Source organism: Procambarus clarkii, chromosome 7 (genome assembly GCF_040958095.1).
Source record: "Procambarus clarkii isolate CNS0578487 chromosome 7, FALCON_Pclarkii_2.0, whole genome shotgun sequence".
In the NCBI taxonomy this organism is placed as follows: domain Eukaryota; kingdom Metazoa; phylum Arthropoda; class Malacostraca; order Decapoda; family Cambaridae; genus Procambarus; species Procambarus clarkii.
The window spans coordinates 24,134,915-24,149,328 of record NC_091156.1 but is presented as its reverse complement, the minus strand read 5'-3'; the positions used below and the strand labels follow the sequence as shown (position 1 = coordinate 24,149,328).

General features: G+C 47.1%; 2 protein-coding genes across 2 annotated transcripts in view; one reads left to right on the top strand and one right to left on the bottom strand.

Moving 5' to 3' along the window:
• Positions 1-14,414, bottom strand: part of LOC123747994 (high-affinity choline transporter 1-like) — an 891,202-nt gene that overhangs the window by 790,205 nt on the left and 86,583 nt on the right. The gene's annotated exons all lie outside the window — the stretch shown is intronic.
• Positions 1,689-6,086, top strand: LOC138357951 (uncharacterized). Its single transcript, XM_069315134.1, has 5 exons — positions 1,689-1,813; positions 2,252-2,921; positions 3,225-4,319; positions 4,607-5,300; positions 5,479-6,086. The coding sequence occupies exons 1-5, from the start codon at positions 1,689-1,691 to the stop codon at positions 6,084-6,086; spliced, it is 3,192 nt and encodes a 1,063-aa protein (XP_069171235.1).

Sequence of the window (14,414 nt, the reverse complement as noted above, 5' to 3'; positions counted from 1 at the left end):
TCGTCAGAGCACAGAGCAGTGACATCAACGCCATCTGTGAGTCCGCTCCCGAAACCCCCACGAAATGGACGACGCCATCTAGTGGTGACAGGAATATGCCAGCTCGACATGTTAGATTCTTGTCTAGGTAGCTCGTGAGGTAGCTAGTGCTGACCTCTGCTGAGGTGGTGCTCAGAACATCAGCGCCATCTATTGAGCTAGAAGCTGTACGTTTGTGTCTAAGCCAGTAAGTGATGTTTCCTAGTGGTTCCCATGTAGTGTCCCAGTACAGTGGTTCTGTAGTGACGTGTCTGCTTTCACAGAGTCAACATAGGGCTGCTGTGAAGCAGTCCTATGTGTCAGTCTACCCAAGGCAGCCACGGTCTCTTCACCAGTCTGCTTTGCAGAAGCAGTGAGCCGCCGCCGGACAAGAACTGTAGAGTGTTCAACTATCTGCCAGAGGAGTGGCAGTGACGGGATTCGCCGTACCCGGGGCTGGCTGGTGGAAGAGACGGCCGGCTATGGTGCCGAACGAGGAGAGTAACCAGCGAGTACACGAGGCTCCTGCCTAGGGCTCGCAACCCTAGTATTCGCTCGTGAAGTGGCCTAACAGCGTGAGGCTGATTGGTACCTGCCAGCTACAGGCTGGACTGTGGTTGTGGGCCTTCATGACGAGGCACCCAGTGGAATTGTGATTTGGCTGGCCTGTGGCCAGGGTAGATTCATCGTGGTATCCTGGTACTTGCAGAGGGTAGTGCCGTGGAATAGGAAACCAGGCAAGACAGCACGGAGTGAGCTTCGCCAAGTGTTCAGAGTGAGACGATGATGTACATTGTGTAGTGATATTTCCTGTTTATGACTTTTATATATCTATGGTGGTGGGAAGACTAATTATACATGGTATAAAGTGATGAACTGGTGTGTTTAATGTATTTTCCCTTTTCATTTTTACTTGCATTACTGAGCTCACCCCTTGAAAGCCTCTACTAGCTTGGGGTCGGATACCCAAACTCTAATACCATTAGAAAAGAACCCGGTTGCGTCCCATTAGGGCCGTAACATAATTGACATCCCCAGCGGGATCCGACCCCTTGTCAAGTACATTTGACAGGGGTGGCGACGTAGTGCAATCCTCTGTGAATAATTCCCCTGTTTGTAATTATTAGGACATTATATGTCCTGTTCAGTGCAGTGTGATCAATTGATGTGTTGGCGAGTGCGGTGCTCGGTGTGATTAAGTGCAGTATTGGCGAAGTACAGTGCTCAGTGTGTTAAGTGCTCAAGCGAAGTGGTGTGTTAAGTGTTCGTGCACCAATTAAGTGACAATGGTGGAGAAAGTGACCATTGAGGATCTGGACGATGTTCAAGACTTTCTGAACAAAGAGGACTGTCTTGCCAGATTGAAATATCTAGGGAAGCAAGAACTTGTGCTAGTGAGTGCCTATCTGGAGATCAAAATACGTGAAAGTGATTACCGTGTTGAGATCTTGTCGAAGGTTCACAAACATTTGAAGGCTGGGGAGAAGCAGGAAAGCGAGGTACAAAGTACAAAAGAAAGTGAGGTAGTAGCTTCCACTGAAAAGGAAGATAAAGGTAGTGACGTTAAAAGTGATGCGGGTGAACTGAATATAAGTTTTCTAACTGTCAAAATGCGTACCTTAGAGATAAATCGTGAGATAGAGTGAAAGAAGTTAGAAATAGAACGTGAAATGAAGGAAAAGGAAATGGTGAAAGATATGGCTTTGAAAGAGAAGGAAATGGAGATGAAACGTTTGGAATTACAAGAGAAAGAGAAGGAAAGAGAAGAAAGGAGAGAAAGAGAAGAACGAGAAAGGCAAGAAAAAGAGAAGGAAAGAGAAGAATGACGAGAAGAGCGAGAAAGAGAAAAAGAAGAGAAGGAAAGAGAAGAACGACAAGAACAAGAGGAACGTGAAAGAGAAGAAAAGGAGAAGGAAAGACTACACGAGTTAGAAGTGCTGCGATTAGGTGGTCAGAGGAAAACAACGGAAACTAGTAGTTTCGATCCGGTAAGAAATATAAAGATGGTCCCAAAATTCAACGAAAAGGAAGTTTCGAAGTTCTTCGCTGTCTTCGAGAAGGTTGCTGCCTCTTTGGATTGGCCAAAGAAGAATTGGGCCATCATGATACAGTCCGTCCTGACTGGGAAGGCCCAAATTGCCTACTCCACGTTGTCCCTTGATGACTCCGGCGATTACGACAAGGTGAAGAAGGTAGTACTCATGGCTTACCAGTTGGTGCCTGAGGCTTATAGGCAGAAGTTCAGGAACCTAAAGAAGACATCGGAGCACACGTTCGCCGAGTTTGCGAACATCAAGGAACGGCTTTTTCAGGAGTGGTGTGCATCTCGAAAGGTGAAGACGAAAGAAGAACTCGAGCAGCTCATACTGTTGGAGGACTTCAAAGACTGCCGGTCAGGGGATCTGATGACTTATTTAGAGGAACAACAGGTGGAGACCTTAAGTGCAGCAGCCACTATGGCTGAAGAATACACCTTGACGCATAGGTCTTCTGCTAGGTATGTCCCAAAGACTTCCTCAAGATATTCGGCAAAACATAAACCAGAGGAGAAGACCGCCCCTCGTAGTGCCGCCAAGTCAACCCCAGATAGTCCTAGGAGGTTTAGTCCAAAAAGGGACATAATGTGTTGGACCTGTGGAAAGAAAGGGCACATGGCTGCTAAGTGCCATAGCAGTGCTGGTAACAATCCACGTAGGGAAGTTATGCTGGTGAGTAGTATAGTACCACCGGTGGCCGCCCTAGAGAAGAGGAAAGAGTTGTTCGCCCCATATACTTCACAAGGGTATGTATCAAGTGACCACTCGGGTAAGCCAGTGGTAGTACTCAGAGACAGTGGAGCTGCCCAGTCTCTGATTTTGGAAAAGTCATTACCTGAAGGTGTATCAGCGAATGGGAAACAGAAGGTAGTCCTAGGTGGTTTTTCTTCCTCATTGTACGTTGCCCCTTTGATAAAGGTGCATCTAGAGTCCCAACACTTCAAAGACGAGTGTAAGTTAGCTGTGGTGGACAGCCTTCCCATAGAAGGAATTGACGTTTTCTTGGCCAATGACTTAGCCCTAGGTTTGTTACCTAACCATCCCCTGGTCATGGAAGATCCAGTGTGTGAAGAGACAAGTCCAATTGTGGTAGTGCAAACAAGGTCTCAGGCTCAATTCCAGGTACCATCGAATTTAAATACTTTGTGTGACTCTCCTCCTATCCCATAGGTTACGAGTAGCCCATCACCAGCCCCGCCAGTCCCGGTGCCAGTTCCTGAATACTGGACTCGAGCCAGTCTGCTAGAAGAGCAAAGGAAGGACCCTCAAGTACAAAAGTTGGCAAATACCATAGAGTCTCCTACCAAAGGAGGTGACCTGTACGTCTTGTTCAATGAAGTACTGTGTCGCAGGTGTCCACTGAAATACCCCCAGTCAACTGAGGTAGTTAAGCAGATAGTCGTCCCAGCCGTGTTCCAATTTAAACTGTTAGAAACAGCTCATGCTGATAGATTTGCTGGACATGGTGGGGTTTCGAAAACCTTTCATCGCCTAACTAAGTGTTTCTACTGGCCACACATGAAGAAGGACGTATCTCGCTTCTGCAAATCCTGCCACGCCTGCCAGATGGCAGGGAAAGCAAACCAGCCTGTCCCCAAAGCTCCTTTATGCCCTTTCCCTTCCATAGGTGAGCCTTTCGAGCACCTCATTCTGGATATAGTAGGCCCGCTTCCGCCTTCTACATCAGGGGTGCAGTATTTGCTCACTATATTAGATCGGGTTAGTAGGTACCAAGAAGCGATCCCCCTTAAGACCATCACAGCTAAGGTCTTGGTGAAACATCTACTCTGGTTCGTCTCGCGATATGGTCTCCCTAAGACCATTCAGACGGATCAGGGGCCGAATTTTATATCTCGTTTGTTTCGCCAACAGATCGCCGACCTCGGAATCCGACAGATTACCTCCAGTGCCTACCATCTCGAGTCGCAAGGAGCTTTGGAGCATTTCCACCAGACGCTGAAGGGCATGCTTAGGAAATTTTGCTATGACCGGCAGAATAAAGGGGTTGAAGACCTACCCTACCTCTTATTTGCGGTAAGAACAGTGCCTAATGAATCGCTAGGAATCTCCCCATTCGAAATGATTTATGGCCACTCTGTGAGAGGTCCCTTGGAAGTGGCACGAGACCATTGGCTGGACGAAGAGACCGACGTGGACGTTGTGGACTGGCTGTCTACTAATAAAGGCAGGTTGTTCTCTGCTTGGGTGGTAGCCAAGAAAACCTTAGTGAATACTCAGACCACCACCACAGGCCTGGTTGATCAGGTATCCAAAGGATACCTGATCAACCAGGCTGTGACTCATATGTCAGGCTGCGAGCAGCTGCGTCCAACAGCCTGGTTGATCAGTCCAGCAACCAGGAGGCCTGGTCGACGACCGGGCCGCGGGGACGCTAAGCCCCGGAAGCACCTCAAGGTAACCTCAAGGTAACCACCAAGAGCAGGAATGAACAGAGGGCCAAACAAAGGGATTTTCTAGTAGGAGATCTAGTCTTGGTATGTACTCCCACAGTGACCGGAAGTTTGAGTGCTTAATTTGTAGGTCCTTACCAGGTCTTGAGAAAGGTTACTAGTCACAATTACATTCTCAACACTCCAGACCGCAGAAAGAAGGAAACTTTAGTTCATGTTAACATGATGAAAAAATATGAGGGCAAGGATACGCTCCCAATAACCATGGTGATAACTAAAGATGACATTGAGGAGGATGAGAATGTACTAACTAACTCAGAGATTTTATGTAATTTGCAAGCAAAATTGACACATGTGACCGGAGGAGATCATCCATCATTAGTGAAAATGATCCGTAGATACAAGATGATCTTCAGAGATGTTCCAGGACTAACATCTGTCCTACAGCATGATGTGCTGGATGACGGAGTCAAGCCTATAAAGCAACACGCCTACCGACTCAATCCCCTGAAGAAAAAGGTGGTGAAAAATGAGGTGGAATATATGTTACAACACCATCTGATAGCCCCAAGCACGAGCCCATGGTCATCCCCGGTACTACAACTAGTGCCCAAACCTTGTAAGAAATACCGTTTCTGTATTGATTATCGCCAGGTAAATAAGGTCACAGTAGCTGATGCCTATCCTCTCCCCAGAGTAGAGGAATGTCTTGATGCCATAGGCCAAGGTAGCTACCTGACTAAATTTGACCTATGTAAGGGCTATTGGCAAGTTCCCCTCACGGAGAGGGCCAAACCCATCTCTGCGTTCGTGACTCCCGACGGCCTGTTTGAATGTCAGGTGATGCCATTTGGGATAAAAAACGCAGCGTCCACCTTCTAGAGGCTGATGGGTATTGTGTTGCGCGACGTGGAAAACACCTTGGTCTACATCGATGATGTATTAATATATGATGTAAACTGGCGGGACCAAACTCAAATCTGAGTTTGCCAAAACCTCTGTCGTCTTTTTAGGCCATAAGGTGGGAGGAGGATGGATTATGCCAAAGGCCAGCAAGGTAGAGGCAATCGTCCAGTACCCTACACCATCCACCAGGAAGGACATCTTGCGTTTCCTTGGCATGGCTGGTTTCCACCGTAAGTTTGTCCCTAACTTTTCGTCTATCGCCGCCCCACTGACAAATCTTTTGAGGAAGGGTGTGACACTGTTGTGGGATGAACACTGCCAGGAAGCCTTTGAGAGCCTCAAGGCGATTCTAATCTCTTCTCCAATCCTCAGGTTCCCGAGTTTTGAGGATAGATTTATTCTAACCGTCGACGCTTCCGACTATGGCCTGGGGTCCATATTATCTCAGACGGATGAAAAAGGGGTGAAACATCCTGTAGCCTACTATTCTAAGAAGTTTACCCCCAGTCAGCTCAACTATTCCGTCATAGAGAAAGAGACGTTGGCTTTAATCAGTTCAGTCCAACAATTTGAGGTGTACCTAACTAGTAATAGCCATCCTATCCTAGTACGAACTGACCACAACCCTCTGAAGTTTCTTTCCCAGTTTAAGCAGAAGAATCTTCGACTCGCCAGATGGAGTCTACATCTTCAACAATATCACCTCCAATATTGAGCACATCAAAGGAGCGGATAACGTTGTAGCTGATGCGTTGTCATACATCTGAACATCTGATTAATTTGGTTTGTTTCCTTTTTTTTTAGAAACCCAAACCAAATTCCTTTTGGTGGGGAGGTATTACGAACCCAAGTTCATCGTCAGAGCACGGAGCAGTGACATCAACGCCATCTGTGAGTCCGCTCCCGAAACCCCCCACGAAATGGACGACGCCATCTAGAGGTGGCAGGAATATGCCAGCTCGACATGCTAGATTCTTGTCCTGGTAGCTCATGAGGTAGCTAGTGCTGACCTCTGGTGAGGTGGTGCTCAGAACATCAGTGCCATCTATTGAGCTAGAAGCTGTACGTTTGTGACTTAGCCAGTAAGTGTTGTTTCCTAATGGTTCCCATGTAGTGTCCCAGTACTGATGACGTGTCTGCTTTCACAGAATCAACATAGGGCTGCTGTGTGCAGGAAGAGTCAGTCTACCCAAGGCAGCCAAGGTCTCTTCACCAGTCTGCTTTGCAGAAGCAGTGAGCCGCCGCCGGACGAGAACTGTAGAGTGTTCAACTGTCTGCCAGAGGAGTGGCAGTGACGGGATTCGCTGTACCCGGGGCTGGCTGATGGAAGAGACGGCCGACAGTGGTGCCGAACAAGGAGAGTAACCAGCGCGTTACACAAGGCTCCTGCCTAGGGCTCGCAACCCTAGTATTCGCTCGTGAAATTGCCTAACAGCGTGAGGCTGATTGGTACCTGCCAGCTACAGGCTGGACTGTGGTTGTGGGCCTTCACAGCGAGGCACCCAGTGGAATTGTGATTTGGCTGGCCTGTAGCAAGGGTAGATTCATCGTGGTTTCCTGGTACTTGCAGAGGGTAGTGCCGCGGAATAGGAAACCAGGCAAGACAGCACGGAGTGAGCTTTGCCAAATGTTCAGCGTCTTCAGAGTGAGATGATGATGTACATTGTGTAGTGATATTTCCCGTTTATGACTTTTATATATCTATGGTGGTGGGAAGACTAATTATACATGGTATAAAGTGACGAACTGGTGTGTTTAATGTACCTTCCCTTTTCATTTTTACTTGCATTACTGAGCAATCCGTTCTCGCACTTTCATTAAGTCAATATTGGCTTATTAAATACGTGCATATGTGACATACTAATTTATTGTGAATATTTTAGTTTACCTTGAAAAGCTTCAAAGAAAACACCGACCTTACCTAACCTTCTTAATATGTTAAGATAAGCATCTTATTGCTTCGTAATTACAATTATTACTTAACCTATTATAGGTATAGGTTAAGTAATAATTGTAATTACGAAGCAATAAGATGCTTATCTTAACATATTAAGAAGGTTAGGTAAGGTCGGTGTTTTCTATGAAGCTTTTCTATATTTTTTTTTCTACCACAAACGTGGCCACACATGAGTAATATCAAAGAAAAGGGGATTGAGGAGATCATACCACATAAGGAGAGAGTGGGGAGTCACGGCGGCTCGAGTAGGTGTGTGCAAGTGACAACGAGGCTAGTGTTGGAGCCGCATCCCCTAAACGTGTGACGTTGAGCTCCTCTCCAAGTGCCAGAAGCATCCAAGGGGGATCTCCTGGTCAAAGTAAGCATTCTACGGAATTTTGGGTTGGTTGTCCGATGGAAGGACCACCAACAACAACAAGAACAACAACAACATAACATCATAATAAAAAGTGGGGGCCTGTCTGGGAGAGTGAACTTATGCACCCACACCCTGTCCGAGAGTGGACTGGTACACCCCTTGTGGCAATAAGTAGACTGTGTAACCAGAGGTGTATATTCTCTCTCTTGGGAAGACTCATGGGACAATATGGAGAAGGTGCAAGCGTTTCTGGAGTCAGGCAAGCCTGAGGACTTGGAAGGTTGCACCAGGGAACAGTTGAAACAGCGGAGAAATGTGGCATCGGGTTGAAAGCATCTAAAGAAGATGGGATGAAGGATGAGATCCTGAGGCAGTTGAGAGCCAAGAGTGAAGTGGCAGAACAGAGAGCCCAGAAAGGAGCTGAAAGTGGAAAGGAGGATGATAGGCAGGATGAAATGAGATCCCAGGGATCGAGTAGGAGCAGTAAGAGTAGCCACAGTAGCAGGAACAGGAGTTTGGAAAGGTTCCAGTTAGAGCTCCAGAGGCAGCAACAACGAGAGGACAGAGAAAGACAGTTCCAACTGGAGAAATTGAAGTTAGAACTTCAGATGAAAAATGAACAAAAGAAAACCTGAATAAGGGAACTAGAGTTGGAACAGGAGACGGAAAAACAGAAAACAAGACTGGAGGTAGAAAAAGAGAAAACTAGAGTAAGAGAACTGGAGTTAGAACAGGAGAAAGAGAAAGAAAAAGCCCAGGTCGAAAGGGAAAAAGAAAGAACAAAGCAAATTCAGACAGAAGGGATAGAACCTTGGCTGAGCAAAGGATTGAACATGGGTTGCTAGAAAGCACCACCCAGGTATCACACCCACCATACAATAGGGTTAGGGAAAAGGACATTCCCCTATTTGTGCCCGAAGAGGCAGAGAGCTTCTTCGAGCATTTCGAAAAGGTGGCCAGCATTAAGGAGTGGCCACAGAAAGACTGGGCCCATCTGGTGCAGTTAAGATTGACCAGTGCTACCAGAGAGGCATACACCTAATTGTCACTGGAAGAGTGCCAGGATTATGCCACAGTAAAGAGCAGCATACTGCGCTCGTATCAGTTGACTCCAGAAGCTTACAGGAAACGCTTCAGAGAGATGGTGAAAGTTGGAGCATGTACATTTGCCGAGACGGCAAGGGATCTGGAAAGACGAGTTCAGAAATGGATTGAAGCTGACGGAGTTGGATCTTACGCTGATCTGAAGCTTAGGTCAAGGAAAAGTTCTTAGAAATAATGCATCCTGAGACAAAGTTCAAGATCCAAGAAGCAGGGGTAAAGGAGGTGAGAGATGCCGCAGATATGATTACTGAAGCATACAAGAGCTTAAGGGAGAACAGAGTGAGAAGTGAGGCGAGACACAGCAATAGCAGACCCAGTGGAGTCTGGGGAGGAAGAAGTTTTGGGGGACAGACAAGCAGACCAGCTAATTTTAAGCCCCAGGAAGGAAAATTGCCGAGTCTGCCTGCTGGAGGTATGCAGGAAAATAAAAATGTGCAGAGACAAGAGTCCAATGAAGCTCCACAGAGTACGAGTAATGCGTCTGGCCCGAGGAACTCCAATATGAGTGGGCAGAGTCAGAGCCACTCGGGGGCGTATAGGAGAGATTTCTCCCAAATGAGATGCTTCAAGTGCAACAGATTAGGTTACATGATGCGACATTGTCGGCAGGGCATGAGAGTCGTGACCCTGACCATGCGTGATCCTCGGAAGAAGTACATCGATGTACAACAAGACAAACCACAGACGGTAGATTTGATGAACGAGCATTATAGGCTGTTCATTAGTAAAAGGTTGGTCGGTATAGAGGATTAGCCTGAGGTGGAGGTTAGTATCCTCAGAGATACTGGAGCCAATCAGAGTTTGATTCTGAGAGGGCTAATCGGAAACGATCGACTGTTAGCTGGCAGTAGGAGGATAAAGGTTCATGGGTTGTTGTCTAAGAGTGATATGCCCGTGTGTGCTGTCCAGTTGCTTTTTGCAGAGGCGCATGCTGTTTACCTGATGGTGGTTGCAGCGTGCTTTTCCGGCGGAGTTTGGTCAGTGGGTCACGGATGCCTATGTTCGTGGGGTTGCTTTTGGGTCTTTGGGTGCATCGGTGGTTGGGTGACGGTGCTTGGTCTTGGGTGGGGTTGGGATGTCGGTGTGTGTTTGGGGGATGTGGGGTTGGGGTGGTTTAGGGGGTTGGTTTTGCTTTGTGCTCCCTTCCCTTTCCTTTGGGCCTCCTTGGCGGGGGTTGCGTGGGTTGTGTCTTCCTTGTGGTAGTGCTGCTTCTGTGCATGTGTGGTGTGTTTCAGTGCCTCCGGGTGCCAGTTGTGTCTGTGTGCATGAGGGAGTGTGGTTTTGGGGGTTGTTTTTTGGCTCCTGCGTGGGGCAGCGTTTTTCTGTGTTTTTTAGCCTTTGGTCTGCCTTGGTCTGTGCTCCCTGTGTTCGGGTGTTTGGTTGTTGTGTGTTGTGTGGTAGTGGTGTGGTTGGTTCTGTAAGCGTTTCTCGTGATGTTGGCGTGTGTGTTTCCTGTGCGTGTACATATTTTTCTGTGCTTGTGTCTATGTGTATATATCTTAGTGGCATGTGTGGTTTTGTACTGTGCTCCTTTGTTCCTATGTGTGAGGGGGGATGTAGTTGGCTTTATGTGCGTGGTCCTCTATATGCTTCTGTTTTGTGTATTTGGTTGTGGGTGTGTTTTATGTTATTTATGTTCTTTATTTTATGTACTGCTCTGTGTTCAGTTATCTGTTACTGCATATATGTGTTGTTATGTGTAGCCTTTTGCTTTTCTTATGTGTCTGGTACCTGTGTCGAGTATCGGTGTTGTGCTCTGTATTATGTTTATTTTTATTTGACGCTTGTGTATACTTCTCTTGTTGTTTATGTTATTTCGTTGTTTTACTGTGTACCAGATTTCCTTGTGTTTTTTGTATGTTCTTGTACTTTGTTTTATTTATATAAAAAAAAATTCCATGTACAGACTGCAGCAGGCCACTTCTCATTCCTCAACGTATATGCCAGAAGTCAGAAACTCAATGTAACATTGCTCTCAGATCTTGACAATCATGGGACAATATAAATGGGAGATTTTAATGATAGACATATTATGCTGGGAGAGAGTACTAACAACGATAATGTTACGGGCTATTCATGCCCGTGCCACCTCTTGGGTGGGCTACTCTTCATCAATCAAGCAATCAACGATAATGGATGCAAATTTATCAAATATGTTTATGACTACAGATTAATTGTGTATACTATGGATACCCAACCTCATTTATTGGGAGGCAGACTTGATTAGGTAATGGGTAATTATACCTTTTGCAAGATAATATGGAATGCTCGTTGGTAAATTACTTGGTTAGCATTCACTATGCAATTTCTGCTTCCTATAATGTATAGTGTGATGAACCTAATAGACATCAGAGACGGAAAATGAATATTCCATATGGTTTGCATAACCTCTTTATTAACTGTATTTCAAAATGGTAACAAGATTACACAATAACGAATGTACAAGCCTTCTCCAGAGACCTCGTTGATACAATTACTACCTACTACGAAACATGCGTGTGTTGGGAAACAAGCCATAAGCCTAGCAGAGGTGGACACCACCCACCACCAACCAAGTGGGTTCTTGATCCCATATTTGTGAAAGAACATGAACAAGTAAAGCAGAGTTTTGCTGCTGGCCACCAGAGGGTGCTGACATGCCCCTGTTTTGGTCCTCAGTCGACGAGCTTGGCATGGAGTCGGTGGTTGGGTGCCTGTTCTGTGCCGTGTGGTACCTTGCTGGTGTTGGGTACAATTTTGCTTCAAGATGGGAACGTCATTTCCTCCTATTAAAATGGTTCCTTTTTGGCTGGACTCGAATTTTCGACATCGGTGGACCATACGGCGATCGAGGTGGCGCTGGTGGAGTTCCTTCGTGTAAACCTGGCAGATGTGATGGGCATTCAGCTCCTTCGTGGCCACCGTGTGGTGGTAAAATTTCTGTAGCAGGGAGTGTTCCAGGAGTTCGTTGACCACTGTGAGGGACACTCCTTCCCTATGTCTGACAGAGCAGGAACAGTGCGATTGGTAAACCGAAGTGTGAAAACAACGTATGTGGTGGTGCGTGGAACCCCTTTCGAAATGCTGGATGAGCTGTTGGCCCAGTTGTTTTAACAGTTTGGGATGGTAAGCAACGTCCAGTGGAACAAGGTCAGTGTGGGATATTGTCGGGTTATGCTTGCCTAAACCAAGACTCTGACGATGTCCCTGGACCAGAATGTTCTGTCATCACTAACCGTGAAAGGGTTAACCATGCACTGCGTGTTTGCAGGCCAGCCACATACATGTTTACTGTATAGTTTGCCGGGCCACCTGGCAGCGGGATGATCAGCAGGTGTGGCAGATAAGATCAATATCTTCCGTGAGGATGATTTTTTGCTTCTCCAGACCCAGGACGCTCCAGGAGGGGAGGTTGCAGAGGGTGGTGTTCTCCCTCCCAGCCTTCCTGATGTTGGGCCTGTGTGTGTGAGTGCGCTGATTGTGAGTGAAGGGGTGGTGGTGAACCTTGCTGTACAGGGAGACGATGGTCAGCGGGTATGTGTGGCTGCTGTTCTGCCTGCAGGGCTGTGTGCCATGCCTGAAGTACGAATGGAGGTTTACAGTGTGCCACAGGCGGTGGTGGAGGAGTGCCCTCTGGGTGTCCCCGCTCCTGCTGTTATTTTCACAAATTTTGCTGATAGCTTTTTCCTCTTCATGTCCCATTTTTCCTCCCCACATCTTCTCCTTTCTGATTGTTTCTCTCCTGCCAACTTTTTGCCATTCTTGAATATTCTATCCAACGTTTTCTTCTGTTTTGACGCCGGGTGTTTGGGGAGGCACACTCTCTCACCCGTAGAACTGTGGTACCTGATGTTGTGGAGCGAGAGGACGCTTTTATTGTCAAACTTTTACTTTGTTGCTGAGCCCATTCTCGACGGACTGACGGTTCTTAAGGTGACAATTGTAAGGTGTATATCCACGAAGCACTCCTGGGGGTGCATCGTGGTTGATGTATCTTGTTGGGTAAGCTATCATCTGACTGTGGCACCATGGTGGGTATTAGGAGCTTATTGATAGACGAACTTTTTACCTATTCGTCTTTATACCATTCTATGACCCTCATTTAACTTCTCAGACTCATGGGGTGGGTGACCAGGGTCCCCCCAAGTCGAACTGTGATGGAAGGCCAGATTCTGTAGCCCCCACTATACTGGGCCTAGACCAAGCTGTTTCTCTGACTTTTCTCAACTATCTCTCTCTGCTCCCCTCCCACCTCTGTGGCAGGGTTGCACCCCAAGCTCCCAGTGGTGACCTCCTCATCCCTTGGAGTGGCTCCGTCTTTCATTGTGACAACTGCGCCTTTTACCCATTCTCTTACTGGGGGGTGCTCGGCGCCGTCACCTCCGCACTTGCACGATTCCTTCCAGGTCTAATACATTCCAAGATTTGTTTGGTCCTGCTATGTGGACAAAGTATTTTGATCTTAATCATGTTGATTCTAAACGTCCTCATAATTTATTCATCTAAAAACACTTAGTTGATTCGGTGGATACATTTGTCACTTTTAACCTGACCCATACTGGTACACGTGTCATTGCTGCCCCTTTTCAGGAAGCAACTGACTGCTTAGCCTCATTGTCCTGCATTGGGGAGAACCCTGGTCGGCTCTCCAAAGTTGTCTGGTTAAATGCCAGCATTGGCACAATTATTCTCCTGCACCATGCTGCGACTGGTGATAGGGAACTGAAAAACTGCCATGAGGACATTAAACATATTCTCGAGGACAAAGGCCATTCTATCCTTCAGATTGATATGTTATGTTCATATGATGTCTCTATGCACCTTGTGTGGAGCTTTGGGTCATTCTAAGACAGAGTGCTCTTCTTCTCAAGCTCACTGCATCAATTCCGTGATGCCCACCCTGCCTTCTCCAGCACTTGTGTGCACTACAAATTTGAGGAAGCCATCCTCAATTTGAAACATCGCAATCATTTCTCTTTTCCTGAGGAAAGACGCCAGGTTCGCTGCCTTCCCTCTTTCTCTGGCGTGTCTTATCCTCATGCATTGCGTTCTTCTTCTCCTCGCCCTCTCTCACTTTCTCAGTTTTGCAACCATTTCCAGGCCTTGGACCCCAACACCTCCACTATCACCTCACCTGCTCCTTTGCCTTCTGGCTCAGAGGGTCTTCCTCCTAGTTCTCCGTCTGATGTTTCCTTCCTTCCTTCCCGGTCTTCCCTGTCTCCTGTGCCCTCTTCTCTTCTCTCCCCAATCCTTCTTCTCGGTCCTCCCTTCTGTCTTTTGGCTCTTCATACCGCCTGTCCGTCCAGACCATTGACCATCCTCCTCCCAGCAATTTTCATGTTAAGCGCTCCCATTCTCCTTCTCCTGTTGAGACTGTAGAAGCTGGCGCCCAGTACATTGCTGCTGAGATGCCTGTCTCTTTCTACGTCAGAAACGTAAGCCTGGTTCCTCTCCCTCCTCCCCGGTGGATAAGAAAGCATTGTTCTATTCCTCACCTTCCGATTCCAGCACTATCCCTGCAATACCTCTCATTTCAGTGGCGGAGTCACCTGTCCCAGCTATGGAGGTTCCCTTGGTCCTTAATTCTCTCTCTGGGATGCTGCCCTTGATGAAGTGCACTCCCATGTTTCTCTTCCCCCTCCCCC